The sequence below is a fragment of the Amblyomma mixtum genome, chromosome 2 (genome assembly GCF_055824585.1).
Source record: "Amblyomma mixtum isolate Tamu chromosome 2, ASM5582458v1, whole genome shotgun sequence".
In the NCBI taxonomy this organism is placed as follows: domain Eukaryota; kingdom Metazoa; phylum Arthropoda; class Arachnida; order Ixodida; family Ixodidae; genus Amblyomma; species Amblyomma mixtum.
This window is the reverse complement of record NC_143013.1, coordinates 58748502-58772744: the sequence shown is the minus strand read 5'-3', so window position 1 is coordinate 58772744 and position 24243 is coordinate 58748502. Positions and strand designations below refer to the sequence as shown.

Sequence of the window (24243 nt, the reverse complement as noted above, 5' to 3'; positions counted from 1 at the left end):
ATTGATTTCCGCGCGAAATTTTATAACGCAAGCATAGATACCCAGTATACGCATCTAAGGACCACTAACAATTTGCGCAGCAATTTCAGTCACAAATTCAGTAATCTTGGAACATGCTGCCTTTAAGACATTGTCCAAATATACTCATAGTAAATTCTCTACAAACCGAAATCTTGTTGCTGCCTGATACCGGAAGACGTAAGCTGAAGTGGTTTACTGAGATACCACACACTCAGGCATCATGCCCTCTTTAGTACTGTCGTGATGAAGGAGAAGACAAAGAATCTACTCAAATGTTTTGGCAGCTCGACCTTCTGTTGAGGTGCCGCAAGGGCAAGTGCTATTCTTAAAGCGATGAATCGGGAGTCAAGGTGTAGCTGCCCACCTATGCCCTACAACACAGCCCCGCAAGGCTCTGAACTAGGCAGACCTGTCCTTAATTCATTAAAGCCTCCTTCTCTCTCTTCCGCAAACCATCAAAAAGCATAAGAGCAGAAATAATGTGATGTCATGCTTGATAATTTAAAGGCCCCTCCAATGTAAATTAACTTGCTTCAGTTTAATGTGTAGTTAGAATTAACGCTGGCCCTGAATGTCAACAGTGGAACAGGACTTAAATCTTGTTCAATTTTCGAGCTATAAAAAGAGGCCTCCTGTTTTTCTCTTCTACAGACTGGAGCCCTGGAAGGACAGCATGCCAAAAAGACTGGCAAGCTTGTTTCTCTAAGTGAGCAAAACCTCATAGACTGCTCTCGTAAATACAAAAACCACGGGTGCCATGGTGGGCATCCCGTAAGAGCTTTCCAGTACATCATTGATAACGGGGGAATTGATACAGAGGACAGTTACCCTTACGAAGCCGCAGTAAGTATGCACGTTTGAATTTTAGATTTATTTTAAGACTTACGGCTTCAGTGCGTGTTTTGCTGCGCTAGTAGCATAAATGACATTCAGGAGAGCATCAGAAATGTATATTTATGCCGAAGATCACTTCCTTCATAATCTGGATATACATATATGAGTTTTTACGGTGACCAAACGAGTAGACGAGTAGACACACGCACGCGCGCAAACACACACACACACACACACACACACACACACACACACACACACACACACACACACACACACACACACACACACACACACACACACACACACACACACACACACACACACACCCGCACACGCACACACGCACACACACACACATAGCAGACAAGGAAGGGGAGGAGAAATGACGGGCTCGTTTTAAATATTAGAGAAGCCAACACCCACAGAAACTAAGGAACGGAGGCAATTTATTTTTTACACATTTATTTATTTTGCGGCGCTAATCGATGAAGAATATGACTGAATATGTTCTCGCTTAAAGTTTATTAATTAGACGAGCAGAAGAGGAAACAACCGCATGTCATCGAAGGGATCCGAACCCACGACCTTCGAATTCCGCGTCCGGTGCTCTACCAACTGAGCTACGGCGACGGCTGTCAGATCTGCTTTCGAGGCATTTGTGTTTTAGAGCGCAGCTTTTAGGCGCCCGTTTCTACATTTCGCGGCGTCGCCGTCTCCGTTGTCTGTTGTAACCAGCAGCGAACATGCTTTAAGACGCGAAAAAGCAATGGATCGGGAGCTTGGAAAGGAGAAATTAAAAGCGTCAGCTCCTCCCTTCCTTAGCAACCAGCGCGCCAGTCGGGGCGGAGCTGTGCATAGCAACCGTGACGTCACGCATTAGCGGTAGAACGAGCGCGTGTGCGTCGGTGGTGGCAGGCACATCGCCGCTCCTTCGCCAGACGTCTCGTTGCAGTCGAGTGAGTCAGACGCATTGCTCCGAAGCGGCGCAGTGATTCGACGCGAGCGGTTCGGCGAAGCGGCAGTGGGTTGACCACAAGGCTTTCTCCAAGCACACTTTAGAATGTCCAAAGTGTCTTCGGTATTTTTTTGAGGAAAGGAAATGCGCTGTACCTGTCTCCCACAGCTCCGAAACCCATAGAGTGGGTGCTCGGAAAACATAGGGTAAAAGTTGTAAAAAAGGAAATGCGCAGTATCGATCTCAGTCATCTCGGTAGACACCTGAACCAGTGAGAAGGCGCATAACTGCCCTCTTGGAACGATGTGCACCTCAATCTTGCTTTAAACCTCGTGGCGCTAGTGACAGATGTGCGCTGCATGCTTTGGCATTGACAACATTGTGCAAGAAATGCTGCCACCTGCCAGGATGGCAGGGTGGAAGGGGGCTTTAATGTAGACTTAAAGACAAGCGGGAATTTATTAACGCTTATGCGGGAGAACATCCGGTTCCTCTCGCTCATAACGGCTCCCACAGCTGTGACAACCTCGCGAAATACTTTCGCAGACCTCGCCTTTGAGAACCAGGTATTTGTGCAGCAGGTCGAGCATATATCCCTCTATTTTTCCACGGCCCAAAATCGCTTGCACAATAAAGTTTTCCATCCATCCATCCATCTCCGTCCACAAAGCTTCCTTTGTGGCAATCAAGAACTGTTAGTGGAGTTTTTCTTGAAGAAGGAATATGTGTGAAAAATAAGTTCTCTCTAATTCTACATACACGTTTTGGTCGAATTCTTTGCCTCAGTCTATCGGAAAGCTGAAACAGCTGATGAGCTGCGCTCAAATTTAGCATTAGGAAGTAGCGTAATTGTCGGCAATTTTTTTGCGAGTAACCTGACCTTGAGAGTGTTCATCAGCGCCACCCACGTTCATAAGGTAGTGGAAAGCATTTATGTACTGATACACTTAAGGAGATTATGCATGTGCTGACCCAGAGGGGGGCAGCCCTTACAAGTACTAGGTGGAGGTCCCTAGTTCGGGACCCAGTGGCGTCGGCCGCCACCCGGGCTCGCGCGAGCAAGGCCCGTTGGACCAGAAGGTCAGAGCAGCCGAGCAGGGTCGCCTCCCAGTCCTCCCGGGTTGGGTTGTGGTGAGGGGCGAAAGCAGGGTTGTAGGGGCAAGCCCACACCATATGGTAGATGTCCGAAAACTTATCCGCATAGTGCGAACAGCTGCCCCAGAAAGAAGAGTCCAAGTATTTGAGAGTTGCCGGGCACAGCAAAGTATTAGTATACAGGAAAAGCAGAAGCCGCTCCTCCGCCTTTGAGAGACGTTTACACGGCCGGGGATAAAGACTGTGGCCAGATTGATAAAGTAAAACAATGCCTTTGAAGGAGTATGCTGGAGTGAATTCGAGTTCATGATCGTCGGGGTCGGAGGGGAATGTTTGGAGAGAGAGCGCGCGGGGGGCGGCGTCAGCAGCCTCATTTCCCACAAGGCCCATGTGAGCAGGAGCCCAAACGATACGCCGGTGAGCGGGGTCCCCAGTGTAGACGCTGTTTTGGAGAATGCGGTAGGCTAGATACGGTATCCAGCCCTGCTCAACGTTCCGACAGGCCCCTCGCGAGTCGGAAATAATTGTTTTTGAAGTGGGATCAGATGCAGCCAACGCAATGTCGACCTCCTCCGCGTATGTTATATCACGGGCTCGGAAAGTAAGGCCGTTCACGGTTTTGGATTGATGGACGAGTGCGGCCGTCTACCATTGCCCATGGTGTGGGCCGAAGGAATTCACGTAGAATACGCCAGGTTTGGATCCAGAGTGGCGGGCCAAGGCTTCCGCCCATGCCAGGCGCCGGCCATTATGGTCCTCAAGGCTCATGTTCGCGAGAAGAGGGCGCACGTGGAGAGCGCATCTCCACTGGGATGGAATACGTACCCGCTCTTCCATCAGAGTGGTGTGCTGAATGTGTAGTCGGGCAAGGAGTCGGCGACCCGACGATGTCTTCGAGAGACGTGAGTGGTTGGTCAAGTGGGCTTCCCTGAGCTCCCCAAATGTGTTCACCATGCCCAGCCCCAGGAGGCGTTTGTTGGAGGTCCAGAGACCGCTTAATGGATGACTTCGAGTGAATCCTCGTCTTGCTTCCACAGATGGAGGTACGGAGTAAAAATGCATGCGCCAGAGGCGTCCTTACATTGTAACCCCCCGCGCTTGCTAGAAACCCGGCGGACCTAGTCCCCCACCTGACGGAGCTTGGCAAATGTTGTTTCTGACCGTCTGTCTTGTTGTACAAAGAGCCCCAGTACTCGGTCTTCAATATTTTCAGGAGTTGGACCTGTTTCAAGAGGCAATGAAATTTTGGCTGGGCACTTTGGCGAGGGGAGCATGTGCACACATTCAGGCTTTTGGTTGGAGCATTGGAGGCCGCAGCGGCGAGCATAATGGTCCACTATGGTCGCCGCCTCCTGCAGGTTGGCCTCAGTGTCTCCAAGGGAACCCTGTGTGGCCCACAGGGTGATGTCATCGGCGTACAGCGCATGCTGCACACCGGCGACAGCGCCCAGCTGGGCCGGTAGATGCATTATAGCCAGATTGAATAACAGGGGAGAGAGCATCGTGCCGTGGGATGTACCCCTGGTTCCTAAATGAAATGGCCATGTTCCTTATCCTGGATTCGAATGTAAGATTGCCGAATGGATTGAAAGGCGTTTCTGCCGCAGTTAGTTTGAGAGAGGGGGGTGGGGGTGAGATTGATCTCGTGGGTAATGCTGTCGAATGCTCCCTTCACATCCAAGGCGAGTACGACCTTGCCATTGTGAGGGCATTCGACGGGGTCGAGGACAACCCGAGTGAGTTGTAGCAGGACATCCTGTGCAGATCTGTGTGGGCGAAACCCGAACATGATGTCTGCGAAAAGGTGCTTGAATTCCATGAACTCAGACAACCTGTCGCGTACCATCGTCTTCATGAGTTTGCCCAGACGGGAATTCAGAGAGAAGGGGCGGAAGTTGTCTGTGTTGATGGCCTTGCCAGCTTTAGGGATGAAGGTGGCCACGACGGTCTTCTAGTCGATGGGGAGTGGCACTTCTCGAACCCATATTGTGTTAATGTAATTTAATAAAGAGAGGTATGACGGGCCGGGAGGTTGGCTAACAATTTGTAATTTTGTCCCGACCCGGACCGGTGCCACTTTTCATTTTTGCCAGGGCTGCCCTCAGGTCATGAAGCTGGAACAGTTGATCCAGGTCAACGTTCTCAGAGCCTGCACAACAGTACGCGGGAATAAGAGGGTTCTCACACATCTTCCACCCTCGTCGTTCCCGTCGTCGCCAGAACGCTTTACGTCGAACTGTTGCATCATAAATGTCATACCAAAGTCTTGTATGGCATAGATTCAAAGGTGGATATATGATCGTTTCGAATCCCTGTCGCAAGCTAGGCTCTAACTTAACTAGCGCTCACAATAAATACGCAACTGGAAAGCATATGACACCATCGTGAATGCTGTACAACAAACGGTTGCATCTGATTTTTGGCACGAGTGCTTGGAAAACTGACGCCACAGGGAGGCCACTTCGTGGCGAGTGCATATATAGATGAATGACATGTTCATAACTATGTGAAGTGGCACCTCTTGGCATGCTGTGTGCGTCATACGGCCGCTTAATGGCGTCACCCTATTTTCGTGTCATCGCTGGGATTTTCTGTATCATCGGGAAGACACACACTCCAACGATGGGGCTCGTAATGGGACTAGTAATGCGTTCGCATTACTAAAAGCCATCACCAACGCTTGAAACTCCACATTCTTGTTAGGCGGAGGGCCACACACAACAGCGTTATTCGACCAGGGAGAGGCCTCATGTTCAGGGCCGTGGCCTTGCATGCGGAGGTAGATGGTTTGATTACACTGTAGCGCAGTAAAAGACGAGGACACAAGAGACGAGAAACGAAGAGCACGAGCGCTAACTTCCAACAAATTTTATTCTCCTGAAGCATCACATTTATACGCCAGAAAACAGTAATCACATGTGCGAACAGTATCAATTCCTTAGAAAAACGAGCTCTTTATCTGAGAGGAGAATGGAAGGTGTGCTTACACACGAGCATCCTGACCTATTTATCTTTTCGTTTCAATGATTTCGCTCGTTATCATTTATCTGCTTTTTCCTATTACCAGACATTTATCAAAGAAAGGCTTACAGCTTTTTGACTTCATGCGAGAATGTGGCCAACCAGCGATCCGCCTTGCCCGTTTCTGCCGTTGCGAGCGTGTTCCATTAGGCGCTCGTTCAGACATCTCCCCGTCTGGCCGATATAGTGTTTCCCGCATGACAAGGGAATCTTATACACAACACCTTCATCGCACGTGACGTAGGGCTTCTAGTGCCTAGTTGTGCATCCGCGCGCTTTGTTGGTGTTGCTTTTTCCCCGAAAAGATAAATAGGTCAGGATCCTCGTGTGTAAGCAAAACCTCCAGTCTCCTCTCAGATAAAAAGCTCGTTTTTCTAAGGAAATGATACTGTTCGCACATGTGATTACTATTTTCTGGCGTATAAATGTGATGCTTCAGGAGAATAAAATTTGTTGGAAGTTAGCGGGGCTCGTGCTCTTCGTTTCTCGTCACTTCTGTCCTCGTCTTTTGCTGCGCTACAGTGTATTGGAACTATGTACCAACAAGCCCAAAAAACCACGCTAGATGGTTTTGCCTGAAAATTTGGAGGTGCATGACTGACGGCAGAGGCGCGTTAACAAACTTGTATAAAATAGTACAGCCTTTGAATGCCACTGCCTGCAAATTTTTGATATAAAGACGAAAGCGAACTACAGTGAATAATAAGTGCAAAATAAATTTTAGTTAATCACTCAGGTTACAATGACGACTTTTGTCACTGTTTCGGTGCGCCTGCCCGTATAACCTATTTACAATAATGACTTTTATGTACTGGGCTTGGCGTTTTTAAATGCGGAAAGCCCAATTTTTAACACCATGTCTTTATTTCACTTAAAAAGCGCACATCTACAACTTCAACCTAGCTAAGACTTATGCTGTCCCTTCAAGGTCAATATTGAATAAGAAATGTTATAGCGCAAACAAAGACACGGACAAAAGAGAGGAAACACACACACAAGCGCTAACTGTCAACTGAATTTATTCTTCGAAAGCCACACCTTTTATAGGCCGAAGGATCCTGAGAGAAAAATGACAAAAGAAACGCAAAAACAAGGGTTGTGTCAGAGCCATCAAATCGCGAGCGCATGCGCGGGTAGACAAGGGCATCACACTTCCGTTTATCTTCCATCTAATCAACAAGTAGCTGCATTAAAACAGTCAATCTGAGCCTGGAACAGAGAGTTTTTGTGTTTTTTTTGTCATTTTTTCTTTCACGATCCTTTGGCCTATAAAAGGTGTGGTTTTCGACGAATAAATTCAGTTGACAGTTATCGCTTGCTTGTGTGTTTCCTCTCTTTTGTCCGTGTCTTTGTTTGCGCTATAACATTTCTAATTCAAGATGAACTACCAACTCGCCCAACAGGAAGTTTTAATGAAGGTTAATATTGTAGACAAGAATTTCTTTTTTAATTCTCTTCGTAGTAATGTTTAGATGAACCGATATGTTTTCTCTTCTCAGATCCTCAATCCTGCTACGCAGCCCGTACCCTCAGCTAGCGAAATGCAATATCGTCCAGAAAAGAATATTACACACTTTTTAAATGACCATTCCTACCACCATTCACAATGAAATTCGTCGCGTATCACATGCAAACAAAACATCGGAAGTGGCGCAGTGAGCATATGTCTTTGCCTGACACGCTTGATGGTTGAGTTGTCCATTTTCTTGTATAACGGTACGGCTGCTATGAAGTCCTCATAGATATCTTCATGACTCGTTAAATATTTTCTCGTAGAGCTGACGAAAGTCCAGCTAGCACAAAGACAGCGAACATGCTTACAAAAGAAACACTTTATATGGGCTGCCTCGAGATTGCAAAGAACTGAATGGCTCGGCGGTGGCGTAGCAACAAGCATGTTTTTTGGTCGTCAAACAGAATACCGCTGCTCGCGGACGCGAGCAATCTAAAGCTGACACCAAACGCTCTAGGCTTGGCGCGTAAACTAAGAACAACAACCTGAACAATGCAAAATCGACATCGTTTCTGTGCAGTCAGTCGATTCAGATCTCATCATGTCTCGCATCACAGACAAAACGATAAAGCGACGTGCCTGCAGCTTTGCATAACCAACCACCAACCATTAAAAAAGCGTTTCGTATATACGGCTCAGCTATGTGATTTTGTTAGCTATCCTGCGGTGGGATCGTTAGCTATGTCGACATGATGAATGCTTTAGTGTTTGAGTGAAAGCTAACATGGGATAAGGATACCCGGTGCGAATTTATGAACTCAATAATTATGAGCATGCTTGGTTCATGGTTTATGGGGTTTTAACCTCCAAAAGTGAGTCAGACTATGAGGGACGCCGTAGTCGTGGGCTCCGGAGAATACGGCCACATGGGGTCTTTAACCGGCACTGACATCGCACAGTACACAGACCTCTACATTTTCGCCTCCATCTAAATTGGACCACCGCAGCCGGGACCGAACCCCCGTATTTCGGGTCAGCAGCCGAGCGGCTAACCACCGTGCCACCGCTGCGGCCTTCATTATTAGTACGTATGTCGTTTATTCTCAAGTACAGACTTTCCAAAAGCCTCCATCGAACTATGGCAGACGGATATCCGAGGTTGCTCTGGTTCTGTAAGTAATCATTTCACTACATATATTCTAAGCCAGTGACCCCAGGATCATCAGTGGCCTTGTGGTAGAGCACCCGCTTCGGCTTTAGGAGGGTGTGGTTTCGACTCCCCCTGCCGGCCGGGTACCCACCGGTTTCTCAAAATGGGTTCAAACTATGCCCAGGCCTGGTGCTCGACTTCCCAGGGTGCACGGCTTGGGAAAGGAGCCTGCGCCTTCAAATCCCGTCACTGTGGGCATGAAATTGATGACGACACCTAGAAAAAGGGCCACAAGTTGGGCTTCTACCGCACGAGGCGGATTTAGGGTTGCTTGACGGCGGAACTTATCTCTGATCCGTGAAGGCAACTGTGATCTAAGACCCTTTTTCCCAAGCATCTCACCCTAGAAGAGCCGAACACCAGGCCAGGGGAAATCTCGTACCCATTAAAGAAACCGGTGGGTAGCCGGCGGCTGTAGGTATCGAACCCAGCACCTCCCGAATGCGAGGCGGATGCTCTACAAGGCCACGCTTCGGTTTCAAATCACTATCATTCAAATTCCATTTTTTTTTATAATGTAAGCGCTCTTCTTAACTCCTAGCTGCTCGATCTCCTGACGCATTGCTTATATAGCATCGCATGTGTTTTTAGAACAAGATTTCCTAAAGTTTTTTAGGAGATCTGCAGGTGTATTGTCTTTCCTAGCATGTTTTTGTCGCGACATTCAGCCAAAGGCTTTCAGTTACCGGGGGAATGTCTGTCTCTCCAGCAGTAATTGCCACTATTTTTATTGCGAAAGCAATACTACTTTCACTTTCAGCTCCTCGCGTGGCGAGGCCGCGGTAGCTACCATTGACCTTTAGCTTGACCTCTGCTATGACGTCATACCACCTGCCGCAAAAGCCAGGGCCCAACTTGTGCCGTCTCGAGGCGAGGACGCGCTTCGTAGCTGCTGCCTAACTCCTGCGCCCGCCGCGCGCGGCGCGCCTTTCAGCGCTCTTCGTCATACACCGGGATAACAGTAATCTACACACGACCACTTCAGCATTGCATTGGATTGGATCGGATCGGATTGGATTGAATTGAATTGGATTGGATCGGATCGGATCGGATTGGATTGGATTGGATTGCATTGCATTGGATTGAATTACATTGAATTGGATTGGATTGCATTGGATTTGATTGCACTGGATTTGATTGGATTAGATTTCAACGGATTCGATTGGATTGCTAGAGCATCGCCGGACAGCTCATTCGTTATCTGGCGGAGGTCACCTAGTTGACCAGATTCGCCGTTGCTCACACAAACCAGCAAGCAAGGCGTTTTAGAAAGAACAAGTGTGATGCGTAAGTTTGAGACTCAAAAGAGATGAGAAATTTCTGAAGCGTTCAGCATGATTAGTGACAAAGAAAACTGTTTCAGCAGCCCTTCTGTGGTGCTACGCAAAAAAAGAAATTGATTACTTGAAGACAAACGTGTTGATTAAGCCAGGTAGGCGATAAATAGAAGGTGCGCCGATGTGGCAAATAAGTGTGGCATGGCATTGGTGCCTTCTGTATTTCTTAGATAATGGGTTTTTATCTTGTCACGGAATACGTCTCTTTGCGCCCGTCTTTGTATATAATACCTGGCTTTGGAATAAACCTCAGTTGAAGTCCGGCGTTCGTCCTGTCTGGTCTACCTGCGTCCGTGTTTTTTTAGCCGGTGGAATGTCTCTCAATAGTACTAGCACCCAACTAGCCAAGCGCTCTACGCTTAATGACATACTCCAAAGCTGCACAGGTAATCGGCCCAATATTGGAAACGTATGGGGAAACGACGGTCCCGTAAAGAACCAGAGTGAAACCACCTTTTCGCAATATTAGCCCGATTACCTAGGTTGCTTGGGGTGGTTCGCTCTGATTGCTAATGGCAACCTGCATTTTTCAGCGGCAAGATTTATCTTTCCCTAGCTTTATAGATTTCACCTCTTGAAAATATATTTTTTCAAGGTTGTCCAAATTTCTCATACTTTTACACTTGCTGTTAATCAGATGTTTCTTTTCCCAGGAACTGGGCACCACCTTACACGCTACAGTTAAAATGCCACTGTCTAATTTATGCGTAAAGACTCTTATACACCACTGGTACAATAAAGTTGTTACAGTCGGCTACACTAACCATTTTTTTTTCGCGTATTCTCTCAGCTAAGACTCTGAACTGCTCTACTTTACTTCTTTACCTTAACTTCTTTCTTAGGGGCAATGCAGCAAGAACGGCGTGATCCATGTGTAATGTGAATTATCTGTCAATTATTTTGACACTATTCGCAATTTCAGTTCTACTTGCTGTTTTGCAGCGCCCGGATAATAGTTTTCTTGCTTCCTACGTTTTTTTGTTCTAAGAACATACCTATTATACTCCCCTTTTATTGCTAAAACATATGCCTTAGTTTGCTGTTGTGTATTCATCTGCCTGTTTTTAGCCTGCCTTGGCAATAAAACCGCCTGTCAGCACGCTGCGCTGCCATTTTACGGGAGTTTACAATACGGAAGTTGAAACCGCGTATATAGTGTTTGTGCATTTACAATACACAATATGAAAAATGCTTTTTTTTTTGCAAGAGTAGGAGTACACGCAAAAATATTAATCTAGCATACCATGCTGCGACCCCCTTTGCAATATTTTAAGAAAATAACCTTTACCGTTTAAAACAGCGTGTCACAATGCAAGCAAACGTCATTTAATGCGCTTGAAATAATAAAATCCCAAAGGAGCGAATGAGATCATTACTAGTTGTCGGTAAGAATCTTAACTTCATCTGAGCATATAACTGTTAGAACCTTTCTACAGCTGCAACTAGCCAGTGTTCGACGTGCAGACCTTTGTGTTCTTTAAGTGCGAGCTGCAGCGGTGCCAAATGTTTTTGTCTTCTTTGGCAGCAGCACGTGATGCCATTAAATACCTGTTTTGAAAAAGAGCTTAAAACTCTATTATCCTCACTATTGGAAAAAGAGATTAGCCAGTAATTTATCTTGAAAACGTAGCAGCACGAAAAAACGAGGACAAAAAAGACACAGGTACGACAGGACATTGCAGCATATGTCCTCAATACCAACTGGCCCAAACTTCGGTGCTTTTGCAGTAATTTATTTTTTCAAACTTTGGCGAAGTGTTTGCTGATATATAGGAAAGATATGATTGCGGGATACTGAGTATATCTGAAACCACAGCGTCAATGAAGGCAGGCACACAGGCGCGGCTAATGTGTGCGAGACAGTGCCAGCTAGCGAAGTAAAGTATTGAACTGTTATTGAAGAACATTTAACTTTTCCAAGCAGCGATGATAAGAGCATTTGCTCACTGTTTTATTGATGCACCGAAAGGCTAACAGCCAACGAAAGGGGTCATCTAATCAATGTTTTCTCCCAACTTCCGTGCAGGACGGTACATGCAGGTTCAAGAGAGAAAACATTGGTGCAACAATGAAAAGCTACTTACGTGTCAAACCGACGGAAGAGGACCTCGAGGTTGCCGTGGCAAATGTAGGGCCGATAGCCATCGGCATTAATGCACGGAGCATAGATTTCCAATTTTACAAAAAGGGTACGTGCTAAAACCGCTTACATGGGTGTTCTACGTTTCAATGTCCACATAAGAGATCTTTTTGTTTCAGCAAGTGTTGTTATAGTCGCCTTTAACGACGCTCCACTGAGGGGCTGAGGCTCAGATATGCGCTTTTCTTCAGCACTTTGGGCGGCCGTAAATCTTATATTAAGAGCCAGCACTGGGAATCAAAGCGCGCAGCTGGTTGTTCTGTCTTTACGTTGTTTATTCAAGAACAGCTGCGCACCAAGAACTTCGAATAAGTGTGAATTCAACTACAACTTGTTTTGCGCTGTTCTCGTCTAAAGGGCATCAACTTTATGGTGGGAGCGTTAAGCCTACCATTCCGCAGAAAACCCGGTGTCGTCGGCATCGGAGCCGATGTTCACTGAAAAAATCAACAGCGAAGGCGGACAATTTAGATCACGTGACCTTGCAGCTTCATTACAACCTCGTTACCTGGCTGTAAGCAAAAAGAGCACCGTGGCAGATGGCAGTAAATTAATGATTGTTAACGAGAGGCTCCTCGGGAACAGTTGTAACACAAGCCCCATCGGTGCAGCACCTACCATCGCAGGGCACTTTCGGATCGCTTAAGCGCTCCACCACCACTGCGCCAGTAGTCGGAGGAGGACTCGCAAGGATGTGTGAACGTACAGCCAAGAATGACTATTTCAGTATATACAGGGCGTTCGAAGGTAGAATTTCAGGATTTTTGAAACAAATACAAAGTTGTTTTCCTACATTGAATATGCTGGATTGGACTAGATTTTTCGGCATTGGCCAAGCTGACGTAAACTGTCAGGATAATTGTTACGGTGATAGCAGTAATGAACTAAATGCAAGAATATATTTTTACGCACTGCAGTTAGCATGCATGCTAATATTGAAAACACAGATAGGGGGATTTGATGACTATTCTATTTTGAACAATTTTATTAACGAGGTTGTGTCCCGAAATATGCACGTTTTAAATTGCAGACAATTCCATCTAATTGCGCATGCGAGGACGTGGCACTTAGCATGTTACCCCGTCCGATAAGAACGTAAAGAGACAGGCGATGTTGATTACTTTTCGTTCTTGGGCAGCGAAACCGGCATGCCGAGATGCGTTGTTTCGCTTGCGTAAATAAATGAAGTGGGCTGAAATTTTGCACTCGCATATCTCAAGGCAAAGACGGGTTACTAAATTTGTGCAAAATAGAATTGTCATCAGTGCCACTATATCATGCTACAAGGCAAAGTTTTCCGTACAAATATGCATGCTAACTGCAGTGATTAAAACTCAATTATTGCATTTATTTAACTGCTAATATTACGATGACAATCATCCTTGCAGTTTTGCGCGTTCCTGGCTGCTTATCCCGTGTATAAAAACATTTGTGGAGTGAACTTTGCAGTTGTTTAGAAAAATCCTGAAAGCGATACTTTGAACACCCTGTATGCGCATTATTTGATTAACGCTATCGTGCCGTACCCTTAAGGTGGAGCTTAAGTGTTTGTCCAATTTAAAACTGCAGGTACGCGCTGGACTTTTGTACTGCTTTCTTTTCAATGACATGGCGAAGTGGTCGTCTCTCTGCAGTTGTGCAGAGTGAATCATTAGTCAATTATGCAGCTCTGTCTCACAGACCCGTTTGGCATATTAAAGGCGATTGCCAGATTGGGCGTCTCATCTCGCCTGACCAAGCAGGTATTAAGCTCACTCGAACTGGTCTTTTTGTTCTAAGTGTAACTCCATAAATACAGCAACGTTGGCATTCAGTGAAACATAATTTATGGTACCGGGGGGCGTATAATTGCAGATCTGCCGGTGCGGCCTTTGTTCGCAAGGGGCTGACAATGATGACGTTGAGAAATTTCTCCTAGAAGCAGAACATAATTATATTGGTTACGGAGGAATGTGCTCAATGTCGTGGTGAAATGACAACAAATGCAATGACTACAATGGATTGTCGGAGGACTCAAGAATAGGGTGCTCTTTTTCTGGAACATGCACCTCACAAAATTCTATCCTGCAAAAACAGCTACTTCCCACCATCGGACACGAATGATGTCACAAAATGCGTAATAACAGTAGAAATATGAATCGCGCGAAAAACAGCTTTGTGTTCTGACATGCCATTCGCACAACCTTTGTGGAAATATGGTTACTCTTTTCTCCGTTTTCAAAATCCTATGTTTGTAAACAGGTAAAACTAGATTTTCATTCGAAACCTAATACAGTCTAGCCCGTTTATAACGAAGCCACTTATAGCGAAATAGCGGTTATAACGAAGGGATTTCAATTTCTTATTCCCATTTTTGCATTTTCAATACATTTTGGGTCCGGTTTTAACGAAGTAAATAAGTGCGCGTCAGCGGATATAACGAAGAGATTTAATACCAACCAAAAATAATCTGCCAATCAACACATTTTTCCGTCCTTGAGGCGATTTTTTCCGCGAAAATAAGAGAAAAATTCGGCTGACGGCGACCTTTCGTGGCGTCGTCTGCTCTCCTGCGGAGCGAAAGGTTGCTTCACTGCATCGCATGGCACGCCGGTCTCGTGTTGCGCCGTCCTTGAACGGCGTCACGGCGTAGAGCTGTAGAGCACGCCGCGCAGGGAAAAAATGTAAAAAAGAACAGAGGCGATTTTTATGCCAAGCATACTAGCCGCGCAACCGAGCTCTTCCTTGCTGCGCCGCGCACGGCCGCGTAGCTACAACTTGACCTACATCGGCGCACCATGCGATATGACGTCACAACAGCTGCGAAGGCTGGGGCTCAACTCGTGCGCTCGCTTGCGGACGCGAGCCTCCACCGGCGGCCTAACTCCCGCTCGTTCTGCTAGAGGTGCTGACGTCACAACAGCTGTGAAAGCTGGGGCTCAACTCGTGCGCTCGCTTGCGGACGCGCAGCCTCCGCAGGCGGTATGCTTCGCATCCTAGGCTTAACCATAAGCTAAGCCAGGCCATTTTTTGTTTTGGATGACGTCGCAAAGAGCGGCCGTCTTGACCAATCGCGGTTCTCTATTTCTCCCAGGCAGTCGGCGCCACGGCTGGACTGCAGTCTGCAGGAGGTGTGGCAGCGCGCGCTTTGTTTTATGTCGGTGCGGCGGTGCGCAAGGCAGGGAGAAAGCGCGGCAGCATTGTGCATGTTGGAAGCGTGGCTCATATTTATCGTTATCGCGGATCGTTGTATGCTGTTTATAAGGACAGAGTAGCGTGTCAACAGCCATCGCAGCTGTTAACACGCTACGGATGTACCTCGGGAGTCCGGAGTTCGACCAGATCTTTGGTTCGCAGTCGGATGGTATGGAAGCCGCAATCCTGAAGTCCGCACTCGCGAAACGTGTTCAGGGGACGCTGGACGACTTCTTTCAGCGGCAATAAATCGGTATGCCGATGTTTGCATTTTTTGTAGTCCGCATATTACGAAATAGCGGATATAGCGAAGTGATTTCCGATTCCCGCCGACTTCGTTAAAACCGGACTAGACTGTACTTGAATGAGGAGGGCTGCTGCTCATGCATGCTAAGTTTGAAATTTTGTGTCTGTGTGTGTTGTCGCCACTTGTTCTCCGATTCTTCCTGCCTCTGTTGAGTCTAAAGGTGAAACTAACGGGAAACTATTGTTTCCCGTGTTTGTGTGTGTGTTATAAATTTTAAATGAAATATTCACAATATATGCAAGGCTTGACTTGCTTGATCGCAGTGCTTCCCTGGTAATGGCTATTTCGTTCAGCGAACCGACAGTTGCTTTTTAAAGAAAAAACAGAAACAAAAGCCAACCGGGAAATGCGCTGTTAAGGAGATACCTTTTTCGCTGAGTCTAGAGCGTAAACACAGACAGATCCTTCATTATTATTGTACCCAACTGCGATATGGACGAAGATCTCACCCGGAGTTCGCCAGCAAGCTTCCATCGCGCTGTGCATATCCGATTGCTCTGTCTTTTCAGTGTTTTATACTACTTCCTGTTGTGGTCGACCTTGATGCTATTTTATCCTGCAAAAAATGCGCAGGAGGAGAGAGAAGGAATAACAAAAATATCTCACATAAACTTTGGCCCTGTTTTAAACATTAGTGCTGGTTTCACCTTCCTTATCAGTTTTGTTTGGTGCATGGATAGGTTTGTAAAAGTAATGTTAGCCATAAATTTGTGCACAAATGTTTACCGCGTGGTTAAATACCTGGGAACACCCGAAAGCTGATAGATGCTTTGTTGATAATTTTTTCTTCACCTTGTGGTAGTGGTTGAAAAATTAAGGGCGTGCTTGTCTGCTGTAGAGATTTTCTCTTAATATTGCATTTACATGCAGGCATCATCGACAATCCACGTTGCCCTAAAAAGCTGACTCATGCCGTTCTTGTAGTGGGATACGGAGTTCAAGACGGAAAAAAATACTGGTTAATCAAAAACAGGTAAATTACGCATATTGCTTTCCTGTGCTATTTCTACTAGCAAAATGGCTGTTTAGGTTAGGTTCCCACTGAAATTGATATTTCAAGCTCGCCGCATCAGAGCATAACTAAAGGCCGAAAGGAGTGACTAATGATCCCAAAACAGCTTTTGCCCAGTAAGCTATGACGATCCTTGGTTTTCAGTGCTGCAACCGCAATAGACGCATCTGTTTTGTGATGAATTATGCACCCTTTATAATTTGGAAGGATTATTTTCGTATGCATTCTCTGCTAAGACAAACCATGCGCGAACTGAAGTCATGTTTATCTGCTCCGTCTTCACCAAAAAGAAAACTACCGCGATCATTGCTCGTGTCGCCAAAATAGCGGTCACATTCTAATTGAGTTAATATGTGGCAAACGTGTGCATTTCACACAACTCACCACGAAATACTGAATACATCCATCCGCGCTGTTGGATGCAGAGGCAGAAATTTCGGGATAAATTCAAACTGTACGCAGGAACGCGTGAGCAGCAACATTCGCCGGGTTTTAACACATCTAAAAGTACTACTGAGCTGAAATGCTTACCTACCGAGCAGTGCTTAAATATCTATCGAGGAGTGCTTAAACATGATGCATAAATTCAAGAGTCAGAAGTACTAGCGAATACACACAAAGAATTGAAGTGTTTAAGGCTGAATGACAATAGGCAAATGCAATATAGCAAGAGCAGCATTCGTTATGCTGTTACGAAGCCGTGGTGGTAGTCCGGGATGCAGAAAGTAAAGTTTCAACGATAGGTTTCTTGACTTCCTTTCCACTTTGCACCAGTGGTGCCCCGTCAGAGACGGCTGGTTGTTTTGAAGGCTCTACGTCTAGCAGACGTTATTCGGCAACAACAGAAGACTTGCAGGCAATATAAACTGAACCTTTATGTACATGAGTTAACATATTTACAACAAGTTGAGCAAAGAGCACAACAACATGGAACTGGCTAACATTAGGGGAGGCCTCTATTCGGCATAGCCGAAGATGCGTTCCATCTGACTCTAGCCCAGAACTCTTTTCCCGGGCTCCGGGACCGAGTTTTAAAGACCTATGGGCCCGGCCCACATTTTTCAGCATCCAATCGTGTCAAACTCTTAATACGATTGGTTATAAGCCGTGTGGTCCGCCCTCTAATGTTCGTAAGGTACATAACCCTCTCTCAAATATACATAGTGTAAAAAATTCAGGGGGCACTTGACTGTCTAGAGTGCGAAGAGGCGAAAGCGTTTTCCGCACCACTTTGCCTGTGCCACTGGTGACGTCACCACTAGATGACGTCGAACATAACTGATGACAAAGCAATGACAAATTACTAATTATGACTAATTACTGATTAATGACTAAGTACTAATTGACTGCTAATTAATGACGCTTAAGCTTCGCCTTTAGGAGTGGAACGCAACAGCGTGTTGTACCGCTGCCAGGGAGTCCACGGAACGCCACCACCCATTCGGCGCGGTGCCTTGCCCTTTGAACGCAACGCTTTTTGAGGAAAGGAAATGACACAGTATTTCTCTGTCATCTCGGTGGACACCTTAACCGCACCGTACAGGAAGGGAGGAAGTGGGAGTGAAAGAAGAAAGAGAAAGAAGGGCCGATTTGAAGAAACGAAAAATTGTATTTGAGGAAAGGAAATTACGCAGTAACTGTCTCTCATATCTCGGTGGACACCCGTCAAAACGCGGACACACGGCTGCCAACGACAGTAGGAAGCATTAAAGGCTTTCGCCTAAAATGGACATTAGTTACACTTAAAACATCGTACACTCCGAGTTGTTGTTGTTTAAGTCTTTATTTCTGCGCAAATTTAAAAGGGAAGGGTGATGGGATCAGGAAGACGGGAGCCCTTGAGCCCCGGCGGCCTCCGGAGCCCACTTGCATGCTGCCACTTGGACGGCTGGGTCAGAGCTGTGCATCACTGCTTCCCACTGGTCATATTTTCAATATTGCTGTGCCGTTTGGGAAGATTTTTGCAAGCCCACATTATATGCGTGAGGTTGGGTGGCTGACGGCAGAATTTACATGCACCCGCGTACTTGTCTGGGTAAATGTGCGAGTAAAGTTGGGGATGAAGGCACGTGTTTTTCTGTAAGCGGCGCCAGGTGTTTTCTTGGGCTTTATTTAGGGTTTTGAGGCCGGCAGGTTGTTTGCGGGCCAGACGGTAGGCTTGCGTAGGTTCCTGGTATGTGGTAAACACCTGCACGACAGTTACCACAAAGACCCTGGAGCGGTGTACACGGACGCAGCCAACCACACCGTAAAACGGGCCATGACGGCAGTCGTCACGAATGTACAGGGGGTCCTTCTCAGCGGAGGCAAGATCAATACCAATACTAAAGAAACTGCGGAAGAGGCGGCCATAGCCTTGGCCCTCACCTTACCTCAAACTACTACCATCATCTCGGACTCCAAACTAGCCGTTCAAAATTACGCCCCGGGATCGCATGACATCCCACGCAGCAAGAATATTTCGATACCTCACCCTCTCACACACGGTCAGCGTCATCTGGGCAGCCGCTCATTCCTCCCTTCCAGGCAACGAATACGCCCACAACACCGCCTGAGAGCTAGCGTACCGGGTAAAGGGAGAACACGGGGGCGGCAGTAGCTCTCACAAGGACGTGCGCTCCGAGGATGGACACACAAACGAATTGGCTCCCTTGGTTAAGTGCCACGCCTCACACTTCCATTGTAATTGTCAAACATTCTTCCCTACGAAAAAAAAAGCGCAAAACACTTCTGCGGGTGCGATGGTCTCCCCAGGACCCGGGGCCTTGACGGCTGTCGGAATTACGGTAGTTATCGGCCCGAAATGTGAGCCCCGACCGTCGCTAGCAATAACCGGAAGCGCCGAGCCACGTCCCCATGTGAGTCAGATTACCACGGACTGCCGACCCAGCAGACGCCCCCCGAAGCAGGGCAGGGGTCATAACTCAACTGGCCGTCACTGTCTTTAAGCGAGTAGCAGCATTCGCTCTGACGCGGGGAACCCTCCAAGGCGCGGTACTTTCCCCGCTGCTCTGCAATCTGGCCATGATGCACCCACCTGCCGGCCCAGATGAGTGGTGTCGCCGGCGTGCAGCATGCCCTGTACGCCGATTACATCACTCTGTGGGCCACGCAGAGCAGCACAAGGGACATTGAAACCAACCTGCAAACAGCGGCGACGATAGTAGACCGCTACGCCCGCCGCTGCGGTCTTCAATGTTCCCCTCAAAAATCGGAATTTGTGCCCCTCGGCCCCTGACTGAAGTGCACAACTAAAATATCTCTCTCTCTTGAGAGTGGTCCTTTATGCGAAAAGTGATGAGATACAGGTACTCGGACTCTACATCCACAAACACAGGCGGCCAGACACTACATTGGCCAAACTCCGTAAGGTGGGGGACCAGGTGCGCCGCAGGATCCGCCGGGTTTCCAACAAACGCGGAGGGTTACGAAGTAAGGATGCCTTGCGGCTGGCAAACGCCTTCGTAACTAGTCGAATTCTCTATTCGACTCCTTATCTCCACCTACGGAAACAAAAGGAAGACGCCCTTGAGGCCATCCTTCGCAAAATTGTTAAACGTGCCCTTGACCTCCCCATCACTACGTACTCCCTTCCTAGCCTGTCGAATATCCCAAATTGCGTACGGGATACGCACCCCGCACACCGTTACCTTATATGGGCCCCTGCTCATCAGGGGTTGGCAGGAAACGAGGCAGCAGACGCAGCCGCCCGCGCGCTCTCTCAACGGGCTGTTTTCTCCTCCCCACCTGATCAGGAACCCGATTTTAATCAGGTCTACACGTTCAAATATATCACAACCTACTATTAAGATAGCCATCGCCTTTACCCTAGCCCATGTAAAGGCCTCAAGAAGGCGGATGAGCAGCTGCTTCCCCGCCTCTTCACCAATACATTGCTGTGCCCGGCAGCACTACAACATTTCAACCCCTCCTTTAGCGGCAACTACCCGCACTGTAGTGCGGTGTCTTCGGACACCTATCACATGGTGTGGGCCTGCCCCTCCAACCCGGCTATTCCCCCCATCCCCAACCCAACCTGGGAGGACTGGGAGGCGACCCTGCTCGGCTGCCAAAACTTACAGGCTCAACAAGCCTTAGTCGGGCGCGCCCGGGCGGCGGCCACCGCCACTGGGGTCCCATACTAGGGACCTCCACCTAGTGTTTGTAAGGATCAGTCCCTTAAGGGCTTATTTAAACATACCTCCTGTCCCTATTTAATAAATGTTTTCACCACCACCACCCTCTGTCAGGCGCCCGTTTCTCGAGAACCGCTGATGTTCCCACTTTAGAGCTTTGCGCTATCACCGAACAGCCACCGATCCGCACTGTCGCCGCCACCTCCCATTCATCTGGGCGCGCCCGACCCCGCTTTCTCTGGCAGTGTTCCCTTTTCAAAAGAGCTGTCGAACCCTCGAACGAAGTGCTCGTAGCTAGACTGAGCCGCCTCTGGTATCCGTCAAGACATGGCGAGTCGTCGGCGTGCGACACAGTGTTGGTGCTAACATTTTTAGCTCCTTGTACATCTGGCTCGAAGCGGGCCTGACGAGAAACAAACCCCGCAACTCCGACACTCGTGTCTTTCCCCGAAAGGATACAATGGGAGGCTTGGGCGAGCCGGTCACTCTCTCTCTGGCTGCTGCCTGTCTTGAGCGCTTCTCGCCGCTTTCCGCTTTTCGCACTCCCCGCAGCCTTAGCCGAGCGGTCTCCGGAGTCTGCAGCGGTGGTAGACAGGAGAAAGAAAGACAGGCGCTTCTAATAAGCCCACGCGCATCCGCATACGTTTTTGTGGCCAGCTCAACGGCGAAGCCGACATCCCTTAGCCACGAAAAAAGGAAAGAAAGAAACTATTGGGTTGATTTGCGCACACAGTGAAATGAATGCGTCTGTGGCGGCGATGACAAGAGTGCTCAGCGGTCATCCAGCAGAACGCCCGGCGCTCTCGGCCGCGCCAAATTTAAAGCTGGCAAGGCACTACCGAGATGGGCGGTCCATGCAGCTACAGCAAGGTAGAGCAGGTGGAAATAAAAGCAGATAGCACGGCTACGATAATTCGAGATTATTCTGGTCGCATGTCCCTTGACAAGCAAATGATAAAGCCGAGTACGGTCGGCTTTGAAAGCGAACAAATAATAGCAAGATTCGTGGCAATAAACAACAAGCTTATACGTCTGAAGCGTTTATTAAAGGCTTTTACAATAACCTTAATACTAGCAGTAAAAGGATGGCAATATGAAAGAGTCGCAGAGAATAGATAGTGTGTTTTAGGTAATTATTCCAGGCCAGAAAAGAGTAATGCATCTGAAGGTTAACCGTTTCTAAGACGGCACAATAGATCTTAATGAAAATTTACAACCCCACGCAACGAAGTCGACGGTGGCAATTGTCATTGCTGGATATGGTGAAAACAAATTTGACCTGTGATGCCGAACTACAATTACCTGTTGCTGTAAGCAGTTCGGCAGACAGAGAAGCGGAGACTCCAGACGTTACTCTTAGTACGCGAATTATAAGCGGGAATATCGAAGCAGCTCTGCATGCAATTTCTCGTTTCTCAAAAACGACAGAGAACACGTATTATAGGCTGTGCAATATAATATTCTCAATGCTCGCTTCTCTAACCCTTAAACAGCTTTAGTGCAGGTTTCATAATTAAAGTCTTAAGATTCCGAGCGTTGATTACGACTGGGAAAAGCTGAAGTATATCTTTAGCGCGTTTTCAAATTGCACCGAACATTAGCTAGAATAAACCAGGATTGAGAATGTTTGTTCACGATTTTTTTACACGTGGATTTTATTTCAACACAGAATCTGATACTCAACCAAAGTTTACATATGTGCTGGTTTCTTCTGTCATCTCCTACCACTATGCTGTCCTTTGTGCTATTTTCTGCTACCAATCTTGAGGAAGGCACATTCAGGCAACTTTTATAGGGCGAAGTAAGGATTTTATCTGTGTTATATTCATAGAAAGCAAATTTGTCGACAACCTCTTTCTAACTTGATAATGAGGCTGCTTGACTGGACTTAGCAGTAACCATCAGTGAGGCACCCTCAAGGTTTACCATGACGCACGTAATCTTCATCATCATCATCAACCTGACTACTCCCACTGCAGGGCAAAGGCTACTACCATGTCTCTCCAATTACCCTGTCCTTGGCCAGCTGCGTCCACCGTATCCCCGCAAACTTCTTAATCTCATGCGCCCGCCTTTCTGCCGCCTCCTCCTACGCTTACCTTCTCTTGGAATCCGCTCCCTTACCCTTAAAGACCAGCGGTTATCTTGCCTTCTCATTACACGCCCTGTATTACAGGCCCTGTATGGCACATGTATTACCTAGGTAATAAAGTTAAACGTCTACGTACAGCGTGAAGTGTCGGGACCCAGAACCGATACCTGCGGAACACCTATCGAAACAGAACGCGAAATAGAGCCCTTGGATCTTTCACTTCATGTATGAATGGTTAGTTAGAAATGCATTTCTTAATAGTTAACGTCTCCGAACTTTTTTTCTGTACTGCAGCTGGAATCCAGACAAATGGGGAAATAACGATTACGGACTCATTGCTCGTGGCAAGGGCAACATGTGCGGCATCGGTATCGACGCATCCTTTCCTGTTGTATAGCGCAACTCTTGTTGAGACAAACAATAAAGATAATGTTGCACCACACTCCTCATCCTTTCAGCTCAAGCTCACTGTAAGAAGCTTTAATTACGCGTGAGTTTGGCCCTGTGACACGTTCCTCCAGACCAACACAAACGGGTGCATAGTCTCAAGCTCCCTACACAGCGACAAGATGGGGTTGAAGTTATGAGAGTCAGAGACGGTTTTCGGGGCACAGAAACAAAGCAGGGCTCATCCGGCGCTAACCTTCAAGCCTTGTCGTAAAAAGTAAAAAGGAGAGAGTCGGTCCCCCAAGTGATAGCGTGCGGTGATATCTATAACCGCTGCACACGCACCAGCGCGGCAAAATAAGTCGAGACCAACATCATTGTTGTACAAGCCGGGGCCATGGACCCCGCAGGCGCGCGCACTGAAGCATACCGACAATAAAACGTTAGGGACTGACACAAGAGCGAAGAACAGGTAAAGACAACGACTTCATGTCACTTGGCTTGCGAAGGCAGAAGCTTGACGTCATACTCTGCTGAGTTTTATTGCGTAAGCAATACTGCACCAGGTTTCGAGCCGTCACGTAGCTGCCGGCGGTGGCCACGGTTGACCTTTAACCGCAGCTAGGTGAAACAGATGGAGCGCCGTTGCCATAGCAACCGTTTCCGCCGCGCTCCAACAGGCTCCATGCTGCTTACGCAATTTTCCCGGTTTAACCAGAGCTAAACCTCAGCAAATTGTTTTTTTTTTCCTCCCTCCATGGAGAGGACGGAAGTTATGAAGGGAGCATGGGCGAGCTTTTGTGCAGTACAACATTTGTGTGCAGCGAGCAAAAGCACTGTGTGGCGTACCGTGGAGTCTAATGACAGATTGACTGCGAGGATGTGTGCAAAGAGAAAGGCGCCCAAAGCGCTTGCTTGCTACCGCGCTTGCACCAAGGTAGATGTACAGTGCTTCCATAGAAGCCAATCTTTTCAAATGATTGCGGCTTGTGGTGAAGAGACGGTGCCCTCTTCGAATTGTCCGAACAAATAAACACAACGTCATTAATAAAAACACATGACGTCA

The 24243-nt window shown here is 47.4% G+C and overlaps 1 protein-coding gene across 1 annotated transcript in view; it reads left to right on the top strand.

Annotated features, from left to right (window-relative positions):
- The window catches only part of LOC149359434 (digestive cysteine proteinase 3-like), a 38404-nt gene extending 26275 nt beyond the window's left edge, over window positions 1–12129 (top strand). The window contains exons 4-5 of the mRNA XM_089567681.1: window positions 673–864; window positions 11956–12129. Of these exons, the coding sequence (XP_089423807.1) occupies window positions 673–864; window positions 11956–12129 (366 nt within the window). The remainder of the gene's footprint in view (window positions 1–672; window positions 865–11955) is intronic.
- The last annotated feature ends 12114 nt before the right edge of the window (window positions 12130–24243 follow it).